Source organism: Muscardinus avellanarius, assembly GCF_963383645.1.
Source record: "Muscardinus avellanarius genome assembly, chromosome: 4".
Classification (NCBI taxonomy): domain Eukaryota; kingdom Metazoa; phylum Chordata; class Mammalia; order Rodentia; family Gliridae; genus Muscardinus; species Muscardinus avellanarius.
In genome coordinates, this window is record NC_137789.1 from 107,559,938 (window position 1) to 107,577,733 (window position 17,796).

Below are 17,796 nucleotides of genomic sequence, written 5' to 3' on the forward strand. Positions count from 1 at the left end.
CTCTTGTCTCAGCCTCCCAAGTACTGGATTTACAAACATATACTACCACACCCAGCTGTGTTTGTATTTTAAAGAAATAATTTGCTCTGTGCACTCTGATATCTGTGATGCATGTATATTGCATTTAAGATTATTTTTGCATAAATTTATTGTTTCACAATGACAGGGTAAATGTGGAAAAAGTAGCTATTAAAATTTGGTACACAATAAGTTGTATTTTATAAATCAATTTAAAACAACATTTAGATAATTTTAATGTATTTCTGATAATTCGTAACCAAAAAGTAAGGAAAAGTGAATGTAAATCACTTCTTTCTGGATAGATATAATAGCATCTCATCATTATCTTCATTTGAGAAGTAGTTCTTTTTAAAGTCATTTATCAGACAAAACTCTTTGTCCTTTATATCTAGGGATTTAGGTAAACTTTGGACTAAAATTTAACTTTTATATTCTTCACTATTGTTACTACTAAAATGTTTTTTCTTTCTTTCTTTTTTTTTTGGTACTAGGGAGTTGAACTTAGGGACATTCTATCTCTGAGCTACCCCACACACCTAATTTTTTATTTTTTTTGGTGGTACTGTGTTCCTGGAAACCCTTCTACCTCTGGGCTACACTCTCAGACCTATTTTATACTTTTTTATTTTTGGAAACAGGGTCTCTTAAGCCAGCACGGCTGGCTTCGAACCTGCGCGATCCTCCTGTTTTCACCTCCCTAGCGCGGGGATTACAAGTGTGCTCCACCACGCCCAGCCACACCCCTAATTTTTTGAAACAGGGTTTTGTTAGGTTGCTGAGAGTCTTACTACTTGCTAAAACTGTCTTCAAACTTGGGATCCTCCTGTCTCAGCCTCCCAAGTAATGGGATTACAAGTATGTGCTATTATGCCCCCCTTTTTTTTTTTCAATTTTAAAGAATAGGTTAAAACTATGGCTAAGTTCATATATTTATTAAAAATAGTTATTGTGTCAACTAAATCATATAATTTTGGGGACCTACTTTAGAAGAAAGAATACATATTATAAATATATATATATATATATATATATATATATATATATATGGCTATGGAAGTGAACTATGCAGGCTAGAGAACCTGAATATTAAATTTCATTAATATTATGATCACCCTCTTGTTATTACAATGTAGCAGTATAGAAATTCATTTTTTGAGGGAAATACAGGTATATTCTGATGATATTAGATGTTTCTTTGAACTGATGTTGACCACATGGCAGAAAAACAATATTTTTAGTATTTTGAGAGACTTTTTGATGTCCCTTTATCATATTTAGATTGTATGTATTCATAAACAAATGAAAAATTACTATTTAAAATAAATTGTAAAAGTAAAAAGTTAAATACAATTCCTATAACATGGTTTATAAAAATTGTAATAAATTTCCTATCTTAATAAGAGTGTCATTAGTTGCCCAGGTAGGAATACAGAAATTAAAATGAGGATCATTAATTGACTTCTGTCTGTAGGGTTTTATGCAGTTGCTTTATTTTCTGCTCCAAATTGTTCTATCTATAACTGCTTTTATAAGCCACAGTGCTGGGTGTGGTGGTGCATGATTGTAATCCCAGTACTTGGGAGGCTGAGACAGGAACATGGTAGGTTTATGGCCAGCCTTGGCACCATAGCGAGGCTCTCAGAAACTTAGTGAGACACTGTTTCCAAATAAATAAATAAAATTGGGCTGGGTGTATAGCTTGGAGACAGAATGCCTCTAGGTTCAATCCCCAGTACCAAAAGGTAAATAAAATAAAATATAATAAACTACAGTATGCTAACTGGGCACATTTGTAGGCAAAGTGAGGAGTCTGTTTCCATTTTGATATGGAAAGTGACTGCTCTTGACAGAAGACACTTTATATTTAATAATTGATACTCATTAATTTATACTTGGGCCAGGAGTGGTGGTGTATGCTTGTAATCCCAGTACTTTGGAGGCTGAGATAGGAGGATTCAGGTTTGCGGCCAGCTAACTTAACTAAACTAACTAGCTTAGCTAACTTAGCTAACTAAGTTTAGGTCCTCTGCAACTTAGTGAGACCCTGTTCCAAAACATAGAAAATTGGGCTGGTAATGTAGCTCAGAGGTAGAAGAATGTCCCTGGGTTCAATCCCCAGCACTACAAAATAAAAAAAATTACACTTGGAAGTAAATTTATATATGTCAATTAAATGAATTTATGTATAAATTGGTAATTTTCTTTCGAGCTACACTCCCGGCCCTATTTTTTTATTCTTTATTTTGAAGCAAGGTCTCACCAAATTGTGGAGGACCTCACTAAGTAGCTGAGGCTGTCCACTCACCATGATTTTCCTGTGTCAGCTTCCTGAATCCTGGGATTACAAGCGTCTCCACCATGCCCGGCTATAAATTGGTAATTTTTAAATATTACTAAGTACACCAAGTGAAGAGCAATCATTATTAGAGAAGAGGAAAGAATAAGAACTTTCCACTGATAACAATAATGGTCAATAAAGTGTTCTCCTTAAGTGAGGTTTAGATTCACTCAGTAACTTACCATGCCTATATACCTCTGAGTTCTAGGACTATAAAGTATTCCACGCAAAATACAGGTATTCAGCACAAAATACTGGTCATCCTGAAGTCATAGAAAAATAACAAAAGACATGTAAATTTATTTTTTTCAATTATTTTCTTTTGAAATATATTAATAATCAGAGCTTTTCCAAATCTTCCTAGGCCATTCCCAATACTGGTACATTCCCCCCTCAAGACAGGTAAATTTAAAAAGTAAAGAAATAAAATTGTGCAAGCAAACAACTTGGGTTTGTTCTATAATAATGGAGGAAAGGAGCGCAAAAGCAATTCAGACTATAAATTTTATCTAGACTCATCTTTCTTTCAGAATTGCCTATTGCCACTCCCACTTTTATCTGAACGTGGGTGTCCTTGAGAAGTTGCTACTATAAAATGACAAAAATAGGTATAGTCACTGTTGAGAAAATTGAAGTTGCCAGGCATGGTGGCACATGCTTGTAATCCCAGCATTTGGGAAGCTGAGACAGAAGTATCATGGTTTGAGGACAGTTTTAGCTACTTAGTGAAGTCCTTTGCAACTCAGTGAGATCCTGTTTCAAAATAACAAATAAAAATAGGGCTGGGGATGTAGATCAGAGGTAGAATGCCCCTAGGTTCCATCACCAGTACTGCAAAAATAAATAAATAAATAAAACAATAAAAATTGATTGGTTTTATTTTTATGACTTGTTTTTCAAGTCAAGAACAACAAAATATCACTAAAAAGAATGGAAGTCATTAACAAGTCCCCTCAATTTAATTAATTAATTAATTAATTAATTTTGGATTGGGGATTGAACCCAGGGGCATTCTACCTCTGAATGAGCTACACCCACTAGTTCGTTTTGTTTTATTTTTAAAAATAGATTCACTAAATTGCTAAGAGTTTTACAAAGTTGGTGAGGTTGGCCTTGAACCAGCAATCCTCCTGCTTCAGCCTCCTAAGTACTGGGATTACAGGTGTGCACCACCATGCCCAGCCCCTCAATTTAAAGAGAAGGAACTTGAGTTCAAGAGAAATTAAGTGACATGGCTAAGGGGGTACAATATTTCAGCAAAAAAACTTGTACTAAAGACTGAACTTCTCTATTTTTACTTCATTCTAACACAGTATCTTAATTAATTGTCCTATTGCAAGAAAATGTTATCAGAAAAGAATTGAGTTTCTCAACTAAATACTTAGTTTAATCATGGGGTAATGGGAAATACTGTTACTAATAAATGTAAGAGGCTTAAGAAAATTGTATTTTAGAGAAAGTGTGGGAAAACCTTTAATTTTCTTGATTTTGGAGTAGAAGTGACCTTAAAGACTTTGATTTCAAGGCAAAGTAGTACTGTTTTACAAAGAACAATGAAGGTTAGTGATTTGCCTAGAACAATACAAATAGTTGTAGAGTAACTGTGTCAAGTGGGCCCCACGTAACACAGTTGGTAGGCTCCTGCCCTGTAATCCCAGGCCTCGGGGTGAAATCTTGACTTTTACATCAGTTAACATTGAGCAAGTCACACAACCTCTTAGTATGTTATTTCTTCCATCTCTTAGAATGAGAAGATACTAATGCTACTTATTTTATAAAATTTTATAAGAATTAAAATTATAGCACTCAGAATATTGCCTAATATAAAGACTCAACAAATGTTTCCATTACTAAATGGCTTTGATCTTATGTTATATTTAATTATTATCTATTGTGGTTAAATGTGAAACCTTTTATGCTACTGCCATTTTTTAAAAATCATATTAAATTGCCTCTTGTTATAGATTTCTGTTTACCCATTCCCATCTTATTAGATCACTATCTGCCAAAAGCTTTTCAACTTTATTTGTTGAATCCTATTAATACTTTTTGAGTACTGAGACAAATGAAAAACAAATTTATTTAATCTTTACAACATACTTCTCTGTGTATGGTGGTTCATGCTTGTAATTCCAGTACTTGGAAGTCAGACATGAGAATTGCAGGTTCATGGCCAGCCTCAGCAATTTAGCATGACTTTCTGCAATTTAGTGAGACCTTGTTTCAAAATAAAAAATTGGTCTGTGTTGTAGCTCAGAGGTAGAATGCCTGTGGGTTCAATCCCTAGTACCACAATAAACAAACAAACAAACAAACAAACAAACAAACATGTTGAACTAAACACACTCATTTTTATCATTTGCTATTGCTGTTCTGGCTTTCATAAGGAGAGGTGACAAAAGAGAATCATTTTATTTTATTTTTAAATTTTGTAACCCACACATGTATATTTTCAGTATTTTAACTCTAGGTACTGAAAAAGTTTCCATTTTTTATATGCTATTCATTTTGCAGTGCTTCAGTTCAACTTTAGGGACATTGATCAGGTCTATTTTACAACTGATTAGACAATTTAACTTAGAATGTAACATCAGACTTGGCTAAGAGAGATACGCATATAAAGAAGAGGGTGAGACATTAATCTTGTACTGTTTCTTCTGTTGATGAAGACAAAATTTGTGTTTCTTCTGTAAACTGGAGAATATAGTGCTACATGTGAAGGGCCAGTACCATAGGGATGAACACGTTTTCTTGGTTTTTCATAAGATTCAAAAATCTAAAATTTATGAGCATTGTTAATTAACTACATTCAGATTCCTTTGACTGTTGGTATCTTGAGTTTTGAGTTTAAGGATGACCATATTCTCTCTGCTTTGGTCTCATAGGTTGCCTTTATTGAGAGGAAAGGTATTATTAATGTACAGGTGTTAAACTATTCCCTATGCAACTATTTTTCTAATGTGACAGTTGAATTTCCATGTTCTCCATCTGTAACTCCTAACCTTTGGAGTAATGGGAAGCTCTGAGAAAGTATTGGTATTAGCAGGTTTTATGAGCCCTCGAGCTGGTTCAATAAATGCCATTTCATTACTGGTGAAGAATAAAATAGTACCTTACCAACATCCTTTAAATATGAATTGGAAGTCTCTTGATAAAGAAGTAATGCTGCAGCCAGAGGTGGTGGTGCACATCTCTAATCTCAGTACTAGGGAGGCTAAATAAGGAGGATTGCAGGTCGGAGGCCAGCCTCAGAAATTTAGACCCTTAGCAACTTAGTAAGACAGACCCTGTTTCAAAATAAAAAATTAAAAGGGGGTAGGGGTAAGCCTAAAAGTAGAATTCCCCTGGGTTCATTCCCCCGTTTAAAAAAAAGAGGAGGAGGAGGATGGAGTGAGTAAGGGGGAGAAATGCTACATTGGTTTAAAATAAACCCCGGAATGATAATCACAGAATAATTCAAGATTTTGACATCTAAAAGTGGGGTGAAATGCTTTTTGGATACTATACATTTTAGGAATCTTTATTAGTGATTTGCATGTGACGTTACTGTGGGAAATGTCCAGATAATTGGGAGGTACTGTAAGCATAAACTGTGGGGGAGAAATAATCCAGGAGGAGAGGCGTAAAGGTTAGGCGCATAGAAAAGAGCCCATGAAAAGTGATATATTGTGTAAACATAAGAGCTAAAGGCCTGTGGAAAGAAAAAAGGTACCAAGCAGCATGGTGAGCTTTAAGGGTAAAAGAGACCTAATTTTCTGAAGGCAGAAAATTAAATGTGATCTGCAACAGGATTTGGTTAAGTAAAATGAAGAGAGCATATTTAAGAGAGAAACATGGAATTAAATTTAGAGACTACACTCAAATGTCACATCAAAATTAGGGAATTATAGCTTCTTTTAGTCTGATTAACTAAAAATACTTGAATATATATATATACTATAATATCAGCAAAGTTGGGGAGATTTGAAAAGAAAAAAATTAAAGATTACTGGAGGTACTGACATTCTGGAGGGAATAATGAAACATGTGTTCCTTAGTGCAAAAACATTTCAAAATATTGATAAAATTAATATCTGAGGAAAGTAAGAAAATATACATATACTTGCTTGTTATTGTTAAAATAAATAGAGGAAACTAATGAGATTGGTTACTGATTAGCAGTGTGGTACCTGTGACCATTTTTCCTCTCTATTGATTACAGAAGAAGAAAGAGATGATATGGTTAAGGCCATCTTAAACATGTTACTAAACAGACATTTTTTTTCCTCTTCAGTACAGGGGTTAGAATCCTGGGGCATTTTACCTCTTAGCCACACCCTAGCCCTATTTTTTAGTCTTTTATTATTTTATTTTATTATTTATTGGTGGTACTGGGGTTCCTGTTAAACCCTTCTACCTCCAGGCTACACTCCCAGACCTATTTTATGTTTTTTTTTTTTGAAACAGTCTCTTAAGCCAGCAAGTCTGGCTTCGAACCTGTGCGATCTTCCTGTCTCCACCTCCCAAGCGCGGGGATTACAAGCGTGCGCCACCACGCCTGACTTAGTCCTTTTACTTTTGAAACAGGGCCTCCCTGAGTTGCGAAGAGCCTAAGTAGCTGAGGCTGTCTGTGAAACGCGATCCTCCAGTCTCTACCTCCCGAATTCTGGGGTTACAAGCATGCGCAGCCACGCCAGGCAACAGGCATCGTTTTAAACTTACTAATATTTGCAGGCAGAGAATTAATGATAAGTTCTTACTTATAAAGTGTTTTAAACAAGATATATGTATATATATGTATATATATATATATACAATCCTGAATTTATAGATTTTTGGAACATAGCTCACTGGAAAATGTCATCAAAGTTATACAATTCAAGGATATAAAAGAATAATATAACTGAAATGGCTTCCTTCTTGTCTTATCCCATCTGCATCATTTAGGAAATTATATGTTAAATTTCAGTTAGAGGGGACATTAATTGGGAGTGGGAGAACAGTAGAAAAATTTTCCTCGACAGTCTGAGTGTTGTATTGCTTTAAATATGTAATTTAAATAATTTAAATGTATCCTTTAAATTACTGTGAAATGGGCCAGGCATGGTGGTGCATACTTGTAATCTCAGCTTGGGAGGCTGAGACAGGAGGATCATATAGGTTCAAAGCCAGTCTCAGCTACTTAGTGAGGCTCTCAGCAACTTACTGAGACCCTGTTTCCAAATAAAGTATAAAATAGGGCTGGGGGTGTAGCCCAGAGGTAGAAAGCCCCTGGGTTCCACCCCCCAGTACCCCCTCACACACACACTTATGGTGAAATGTGGTACAGTAGCATTTCTGATTTTCATGAGACTGATTTTGTCATCTAATCCTCTGTTACTTCACTTATCTGCATGGGCTGGGTGGAAACAGGGATGGGGGTGTCTTCTGAGCATTGTTTTTTGTGTAGTTTTTTAGAAATGTATTATTTGTATATTTAGAATAAACCAATGAAGAATGATGTTTTACGTAAATAACAATCTCATTAAAAGGAATAAAGTAAATTTTGACATTATATTTTACCTTTATCTAATATATTATTTTGAAATTTCCTAACATACAGAAAATTTTAAAGAATTATATAGTCAACACCACTTCTTCAGTATATACTGATTTAATTTGCACATATCTATCTGCCCATCTGTCTTATTTTAATGCATTTCAAAGTAATAGACAAGGGAAAACTTTACCCCCAACACTTCAACATTCATATTTACTTAATATAATATTTATAATATTTTGAGTGGAATTATTTTGAGCTTTTCTTTAAATAAACTTTTAATTTTTTTGAAAATATTATTTGATTATCCTTAAACTAACAACAAAAATAATTTTAATATTTAACTACTTAGTACATTCATTTTTCATAGTGGAGGGAGTCAGCAGCTCAGAAGTTATTTCAATGTATTCTATATTGAGCAAATAAGTAAATAAATTATGAATAATTTTCACCAGTTTTCTCACTGTTGAAGTAATTTTAAGTCATAAAGGGAGTACTGTAACGAACCCTATGCTATTGAATTGAAGTTAAAAGTACTAATACAAACCTGTAGTGTTGTTATATTTACATATGAGTATAGAAATATACATATGAGTATACACATGTAACTTTTGAGCATTGAGTATTGTATTGGCATGGGGAAAATAATGTAGGAAGAAGTAGAGTAGAATTTAGCTCCCATGTGTCTTCCCTATATATGAAACAAACTTGGCAAATTTGTATTTTCTCTTTTTGTCCTGCCATCCAAATCATGTGCTGCTTTATACTGTTAGTCAAAGCAATAGCATTTTTTCTTAAGTAGAGGTATTAAGACAGTTTTTAAAGTCTTAACAATAACTAGGTATCAGATGAGTTCTTCAAGATTTTAATGATATTAATTAACATGGCAATCATCTTTTTTAGCCCCATTCATTGTTTCAGCATTCAAAACTAAATTTATCAAGATATCACAGGGAAAAGATTCCTAGAGTAATTCTTGACAATAGTAACTTACTTGTAAGTGAATGGTCTTCAGTACTATTTGTTAATAGTATAATAGTATAACTATCACATGCTGTTTATATGTTTCCAAGATCAAAAAGGAAGAATAATTTGTACACTCTATCATTACTATCTCATACATTTTTTTGTGTGGTTCTGAGGATTGAACTCAGGGGCATTCTACCTCTAAGCTACACCTCCAGCCCTATTTATTCTTTATTTTGAAACAGGGTCTCACTAAGTTGCTGAGGGCAAAAGTTGCTGAGGCTGACCATGAACCTGCAATCCTCCTGCCTCAGCCTCCCAAGAACTGGGATTACAAGAGTGTGCCACCATGCCCCCCGACTATCTCATAAACTTTTAAAGAAATATTCCATTTATTTGCCTGGACCCCTCATCATCAACATTTTTTGAAATTATCTAGCTGAACACTTGATACTACTTCAGAGCAGAATTGTAGGCAAAAAGGTCTCTTGGGGCTTTCAGAGGGAAAGATGAATCTTTTTTTTTTTTTCTTCAGTACTGGGGATGGAACCCAGGGGCATTCTACCTCCGAGCTACACCCCAGCCCTATTTTTTATTCTTTATTTTGAAACAAGGTCTCGCTGAGTTACAAAGGGCCTCACTAAGTAGTAGCTGAGGCTGTCTGTGAACCACGATCCTCCTGTCTCAGTATTACAATCATGCACCACCATGCCCAGCTTATCATTGGTGTTTTTGTTGTCACCCTATAAACAAATTAGGAAATACAATTGAAAATGTAGAGATGATAAGGATTTACTTATCTCTGGCTTTTGTTTATATTATGACCTTATAAACATCTATTACTATCATTTTTTTTGTACTGGGGATTGAATTTAGAGGCATTTTACCTCTGAGCTACATCTCCAGCCCATTTATTTTTCATTTTGAAACAGGGTCTTGCTAAGTTGTTGAGGCTGGCCTTGGACCTGCGATCCTCCTTTCTCAGCCTTCTAAGTACTGGGATTACAGGTATGTGCCACAATGCCTGGCAATAACATTTTTTTTTTTTTTTTTTAGTGGTACTGGATGTTGAACCCAGAACCTGTACATGATAGGCAAGTGCTCTTCCACTGTGCAACATCCCCGGCCCTCCATTTCTATCATTAACACTCAAATTACTTTATGAACAAAATGAAGCCTCAGGTTCCGTAATTAGATAGTTGAGTTCAGAAATCCATGCGTTGCTAAAGATTTTGCAAATTGGAGAAAATATATTAATTGGAAGCTAACTTTTTGTGCCTTGTTTTCTGGCAGGTAACAAATCACAAGACAGTGGCATAGCAGAGATGGAAGAACTTCCCGTTCCACATAACATCAAAATAAGCAATATTACATGTGATTCATTCAAGATTTCATGGGAAATGGATTCAAAATCAAAAGACCGTATTACACATTATTTCATTGACCTCAATAAGAAAGAGAACAAGAACTCAAATAAATTTAAGCACAAGGTAAAGTTTAACAAATACATTCGCTTGCATCTTAAAAGCTCTCTAAGTATGAGAACATTTTAAAATAATAATATTCTATAGCTATCTTATATAATGTAGTTGACACTGGGAAAAATAAAAATTATATATGATTTAGAAATCCGATCCTTCTAGGCCAGGCATGGTGGCGCACATTTGTAATCACAGCACTTAGGAGGCTGAAACAGGAGGATTGCACAGGTTTGAAGCCAGCCTCAGCTACTTAGTGAGGCTCTCAGCAACTTAGTGAGACCTCGTTTCCAAATACCTTAGACAGTAGGTCTGGGTGTGTATACCACCAAAAAAAAAAAAAAAAAAAAAAAAAAAAAAAAAAAAAAAATCCTATCCTTCTGATGTATTTTGGAGAAAATGCAGAATTTATTTGCATGTGTATTTGGGTAAAAATAACTGAATTATCAACTTCCATAAAATGCAGAACTGGAACATAACTTCCACAGAATCAGAAACAGCCAGAAGATAGTAAGAACTCAATTAACAGGCTTAATAATCTTACTAATTGTTGTTTTAAAACACCTAAACTTTTCTGACACACAAACACCATACTTGAATAAAAGTGAAGCAAATGTTATTTAATCTGTAAGTAAAAAATTCATTTTAAAATATTTATTTTTAAATATTTATTTTAAATATTTTAAAATATTTATTTTAAAAGTGTTCTTTCTATTCACATATGAAATACTTACGGATATGTCACTCTAGTAAAATTGTTATCATATTAAATTAAACAAATACTAGCCGGGTGTGGTGGTGCATGCTTGTAATCCCTGCGCTTGGGAGGCTGAGACAGGAGGATCGCTCAGGTTCAAAGCCAACCGTGCTGGCTTAAGAGACCCTGTTTCCAAATAAAAAGTATAAAATAGGTCTGGGAGTGTAGACCAGAGGTAGAAGGGCTTCCAGAAACCCCAGTACCACCAAATAAATAAATAAATAAATAAATAAATAAATAAATAAAATAAACAAATACAGTATTTTAATACTAAATCCATTTAATTTATCTCTTTTATGTTTTTTTAAACTTTTGTCAGAATGTTGCATTTATAAAAGCATATAGTATTCAAAGAAGAACAATATACTAGAAATAAAGCTGGAATCATGATACATTTATTCCAGTGGGCTATATGACATTGGGCAAGTCTCTTGATTACATTGGACACTTAGTTTTTGCATATGAAGAATAAGATCTTAAATATGTATTAAGTATTTTTAAACAGGAAAACTTTTTTTAGCCCAGAATTTTATTTCCTCTCTATTACTTCCAATTGATTAAGCTATGCTATCATTCCTGTCCACCTTCCTTCCCTTCCTTATTTGTCTCTTTCTTTTCTCCCTTCCCTTTCTTTCCTTCTTTCTTTTTTCTTCTTCTTAGGATGTTCCAACAAAATTGGTTGCAAAAGCTGTTCCCCTGCCTATGACTGTCCGTGGACACTGGTTTTTGAGCCCAAGAACTGAATATACAGTAGCAGTACAGACTGCCTCAAAACAAGTTGATGGCGATTATGTTGTATCCGAATGGAGTGAAATTATAGAATTCTGCACAGCAGGTAAGAGATATAGGCATAAATATGGGGTAACCCTTAGTTAATTATTCATAGGAAGCTAAATATCAAAATGTTTCTTTTTTCTAATTATAAGATGAATGAGTATTGTGCTAATTAGCTTTGCATTGTCAGTAGCATTGTGTAACAATAAACAGCATTGTATTGATTGACGGGAACTGACGTTCTAAATAGCAAAACTTAAGTGGTGGCACCAAGTCACTTATCTGCTGCATGCATGCAGAGTTTGGTTTTCTTCAAAATGAAAACTTTGCAAATAACGGGTGCAATTTGAAAATACATCCAGCATATTTTGAATTCCATTTTCTGTGACAGAGATTTCTTCTTTTCAATTTTTCTGTCAATTTGTTCATTCTCACAGATGGTAAAGGAGGGAAGGCAGGAGCATAACATCCTCTAATTTGGGGCAGTGGAGGCAGGTCTCAGTAACTATGCCTAGGAGAAATGTTACTGGATTATTGAGTACTTGAAGAGCTTTAAAAAAAGCTATTTCTAAATTTGTGTCCTGTTTGTGTTTATCATTACTTCATTAAAAAGTTCCTTAAGACTCTGAAAAGGATCTAAATATCAAAGTTAAGAAACAAGCAAATCATAGCCCATGTTTTGGTAGGATATTGCATAGTCAGGGGTGAGTTTTGCTTAATTTCATCGATGAAGGAAACTTTCTAAAAATGTTAAATAAAAATGATGAAGTCACACACACACACACACACACACACACACACACACTGAATAGTACCAATTACACTTTTAAGTGTCATATAAAAAGTATAAATATTTTAACCGGGCGTGGTGGCGCACGCTTGTAATCCCCGTGCTTGGGAGGCTGAGACAGGAGGATCGCGCAGGTTCAAAGCCAGCCTCAGTTACTTAGTGAGGCTCTCAGCAACTTAGTGAGACCCTATTTCCAAATAAAATATAAAATGGGTCTGGGAGTATAGCCCGGAAGTAGAAAGCCTCTGGGTTCCACCCCCAGTACCACACACACACAAAAAATGTATAAATATTTTATAAGTTAAAAACCCTACTACTAACAAAGCACATTGGTTGACATAATTTTCTTCTAGAATCCAGACTCTGGATTAGGCATCATTTGGAAAACTTTTATAGCCTTCTGTGTTTTAGGTTTCCTTAAATGTTTGTTTTTATAATAAAAAGTAAAGCAATGAGTTCTTTCAAAATGAAAAAAAGTGCCTTAGTAGTCTTTTGGCATTAGTAATTTATGTAGAGAGCCTGTCCACTTTGCTGGTGAACTTCACCTGGATATTCCATTTGAATATATCACTACTTCTGTTTTAAATGTTGTCATCTGTTTACTCATTCATTCAATATGATATCATGGTATTTGTCACTAAAAGGAGCTATACTTTACCACTTAAAACCCCATTTACCATTAGGGAATGGTTTGAAATAATTATTTCTTCTTTAGCTTTAGGAAAAGGTTTTAGCAAAACCCCTTTGGAATTTCTAGTTAAGAAATCACACACACACACACACACACACACACACACACACACACACACACACACTTTCTCTCTCTCTCTCTCTCTAATATATATATATATATATATATATATATATATATATATATTCTATTTAACTACATGAATGTATGTGTATGAAGGGAAATTTTGTTCCTTTTTGCCTACATCTCATAATTATCCTGAAGAAGTTATAGAGCAGATGATAAGGAAAATGCCAGTTTTTAAATGTGCCATAGCATTTTTCTATAAGTTATTTTGACTTTATTATTTCATGATTAAAATCTAAGAGGAACTTAAGTTGTTGAAAATTGTTGAATTTATCAGAATAATTTGGGATTCTATTTCACATAATCTTTATCCATAACTTTGACTTTGTAAAATTTGAGAAAACTATTTTGTATAAATTTTCTTTTAATCTAGACATCTAATTTATGCAGAATTTATTGAGCTCATACTGTGAACTAGTACTGTGCAATATATTAAATATAAAATAAAATAGGATACCACAGGATAATCTACTTCTAGTCTTTATAGAGATAAACCCCAAAATTTACCATAATAACATCATTATTGTTTATGTATCTATCTCCTTTAGACTGTCAGTTCTTTCAAGAAAAGAATATTTTTATCTTTAACTGGATCTTCTAATTTTGTATAATTCTTTAAGTAGACAATGTATTGTGTAAATATTGTTTGAACCAGTGAGGCAGTAAATAAATGAACTATGTTGCCAAGAGCAATTTAACTAGGTTGGTCTATTTGGAAAGTCTTACTAATATATAGACACCAATATTTTTAGTTTCTATTAGAGGGGATTGAAAATCTTTCTCAAATAATAGTCAATTCAGTAGATTGATTAAAATATCAGATTACTTTGACAGTTATATTAGTTTTTTTTTTTTTTTTTTTTTTTGCGGGGGATACTCAGGGGCATACTACCTACAAGCTCTACCTCTATTCCTTTTTATATTTGTTTTGAAACAAGATTTTACTAAGTTGCTGAGACTGGTCTTGAACCTGTGGTTCTTTTGTCTCAGCCTCCCAAATACTGAGATTACAGGCATGCACTATCATACCTTACTGTATTAGATTTTTAAGGGTCTTTTAGTTGGGTATGGTGGCACACATGTATAATCCCAGTACTTGGGAGGCTGAGATAGGAAATCACAGGTTTGAGGTCAGTCTCTGCAACTTAGCAAGTATCTCAGCAATTTAGTGAGACGCTATTTTAAAATAAAAAATTGTGTTGGCGATATAGCTCAGATATAGAATACCCCTGAGTTCTATCCCCTCTCTCTCCCCTCTCTCTCTTCTCTCTTCCCTTTCTCCTTTCCTCTCTCTCCTCTCCTCTTTTGTATGAAGACCATCAACTATGAACCAGAAACCTAGTCTCAAAGTTGTTGGCTATTTGAACACTGGGAGAAATCACTTTGAGAAGCTTTAATTTTTGCATCAATAAAATGACCATATTTAATCTACCTTATCAATTTCAGAGATTTGGAGAATAAATAAGCATTATTATTTCTTCTTTTCAACTTCAGTGTTGCTTTAAGAAAATAACATCTTTTATTAAAATTTTCAATTAATTGAAGAAGAGACAGTATAGTGCTGATGGACACTTAGGTTACAAAGAGCTATTGAACATATGTTTGTTTCATGATCTTTAATCTCAAAGAATGAAAAAGTACAAGGTTGTTCTAAGAAACAAAATGAACTATAGCAAAAAATATTTTAGAAAAAAATGTGCTATACAAAGACAATATTGAATGTTTTCTTTGTAAGCTGCATTTTCTTATTCACCAAGTTGATTTCCCTAAAGGTGAATAGTAATAATCTCTATTTGATTAAGTATATACCTGACACTTGGGGTGCTATATTTTTAATAACCGTCTTTTCTTAAATTTCAGATTATTCAAAAGTTCATCTAACACAGCTGTTGGAGAAGGCTGAAGTGATTTCAGGACGTATGCTTAAATTTTCTGTTTTTTATCGTAACCAGCACAAAGAATATTTTGACTATATTCGGTAAGAATAAAAAAAACTATAGTGATTTTTTTACTAAAAATGATTCCAAATTCTAGGCTCATGTCCCCCATGACTCTAGTTCTGTGAAATTGGAATGTCAGGTTTCTTTGCAAAATAATTAATTATACTGACTTTTATTTCTTAGAAAACTAGAAAGATCATATAGTGGGATTTTTCTCACTTAGTTTCCTTTTTATAATCCTTTGACAGTTCTTGCCTGTTTGACAGGAATATCTTAAACCTCTGGAATTTACATTAATGAGCACATATACATTCCTCTTATTTTCAGTAACTCAAATGTCTTCTGCCTCATATTGACTACTAAATTTTCTTCTTTTTTTGAGAGATAAAAAGATGACTCTTTTTTGAACTATTATGGTAATTCAGGTGCAATTTGCAGGCTTTTGCCCAAGTGGAAGTCTTAGCCATTGTCTTGAACTAATTATTTATAAGAACAACTTCCTTTATTTGCTTTTGAATTCTAGTGATTTGACTAATTTTCATAAAAATAGCCTATTGTACCTCTTCAAGCAGATTTCATGAAGCTGAAAGAACTGTATTCCACAGGTAGTTTTATTTGGTATTGGTTAAAGAAAAATTTAAAAAGATAAATAGGTAGATGTGTGTTTTAAAGTATGACTAAGACTTTAATGACAAATGCTATATTGGTTATAAAAACAGAAGTCCCTATAATTTGTCTTTTTGGGGGGAAGGGGTAGTGGTGATGGAACCCAGGGATAATCTACCTCCGAGTGACGCTCCCAGCCCTATTTTTTATTCTTTATTATGAAACGATCTCACTAAATTGCAGAGGGCTTCACTAAGTAGCTGAGGCTGTCCACGAACCATGATCCTCCTGTCTCAGCCTCCTGATTGCTGGGATTCCAAGCATGCGCCACCATGCTTGGCAATTTGTCATTTTTAAATGCCTTTTTCTAACTTTAAACTCTAAAGGATTTTTTTTAAGTTGAGAGGACTATTTGATAAAAATTTAGGAAGCACTGAGCTACTTTTTAAATTTTAAATATGTTCATACTTCTCTTGTTTCTCTTGTCAAAATCATGGCTCGAAATATAAATGCAAGAGTCGAAGCGAAAAGTATGTTTAGGCATCTGTGTTCCTTAAATGAATATCATATATTTTTATATGCTTTCATAGTGAAAACTTTTTTGCCTTCTGTTTGATTATCTTATAAATACAGAGTTTAGTCCATAATCTTAAGTGGTAAAATATTTAAGTTTAAATATATATATATATATATAGTACTGGGGTTCCTGAAAGCCCTTCTACCTCCGGGCTACACTCCCAGACCTATTTTTACATTTTTATTTGGAAACAGAGTCTCCTCAGCCAGTGCACGTGGCTGGTTTCAAACCTGCGCGATCCTCCTGTCTCTGGCTCCCAAGCACAGGGATTACAAGCGTGCGTCACCGCGCCCGCCTGGTTTATATATTTTTTTGATGGATGCCATTCACCTATTTCAGAGACTATACTAAAAAAGTAAGGCATTCATTTTATATGTTAAGCATAAAATTTGAAAACCAAAAAAGTCCATGACTGTTGTTGTCTTTAGTAAAAAAAAAAAAAAGAAAAGAAAATACATCAATAGAACAAATTATTTATTACATCTTTGATAGAAGGTTTAGGTTCTTGGAATATTGCAGATATCTATTTTAGGTGGCCACTGGAGGTCAGTATTTCTCTATAGTTTTCTGTATCCTTCAGATGGAAAATGCTTTCCTAACCTGTGTGTGTGTGTGTGTGTGTGTGTGTGTGTGTGTGTGTGTGTGTGTATGGGGTTGGGGATCCAGGGACATTCTACCTCCAAACTGCACCCCAAGCCCTGTTTTTATGAAACAAAGTTTCACTAAGTTGCTGAGGCTGGCCAGGAACCTGTGATCCTCCTGTCTCAGCCTCTCAAGTACTGGGATTACCAATGTGCATCACAGTGCCCAGTTTTTTTCAAACTTTTAAAATTTGCATCATCTGCTTTCAAAAATGCTTCCAAGATGAAAAAAAGATAAAGACAGATCACTCAGAAAATGGATAAAGTTATTGTATACACATTTCATGACTTACTAACATGAAGATCTATTTACTAACAAGAAAGTTTACCTTTGTTGGTTTTTTCATAATGATAGTAAAATCCACATAAATTATATCTTAAAGAATTTCATATAAATAACTGCTTGCCAAATAATGGGCACAATTTTCCAACATTGTTCCTTTAAAAAAGTTTACTAAAAACCATTTTATTAATGTACATCACGTACATTAGGAAATTTCCTTCTTCCCCCCTTCAATTCCCCTCAGTTATGTTGTCTTATTTGCTCATCTATGGTTTCTCCTTCTTTGTCTA

General features: G+C 34.0%; 1 protein-coding gene across 2 annotated transcripts in view; it reads left to right on the forward strand.

Annotated features, from left to right (window-relative positions):
* PHYHIPL (phytanoyl-CoA 2-hydroxylase interacting protein like) overlaps positions 1 to 17,796 on the forward strand; it is a gene marked incomplete at both ends in the record, with an annotated part of 49,831 nt that overhangs the window by 25,283 nt on the left and 6,752 nt on the right. For both annotated transcript variants that reach the window (XM_080695058.1, XM_080695059.1), the window contains 3 exons: positions 10,137 to 10,333; positions 11,739 to 11,913; positions 15,320 to 15,437. In XM_080695058.1, the coding sequence (XP_080551184.1) occupies positions 10,137 to 10,333; positions 11,739 to 11,913; positions 15,320 to 15,437 (490 nt within the window). The remainder of the gene's footprint in view (positions 1 to 10,136; positions 10,334 to 11,738; positions 11,914 to 15,319; positions 15,438 to 17,796) is intronic.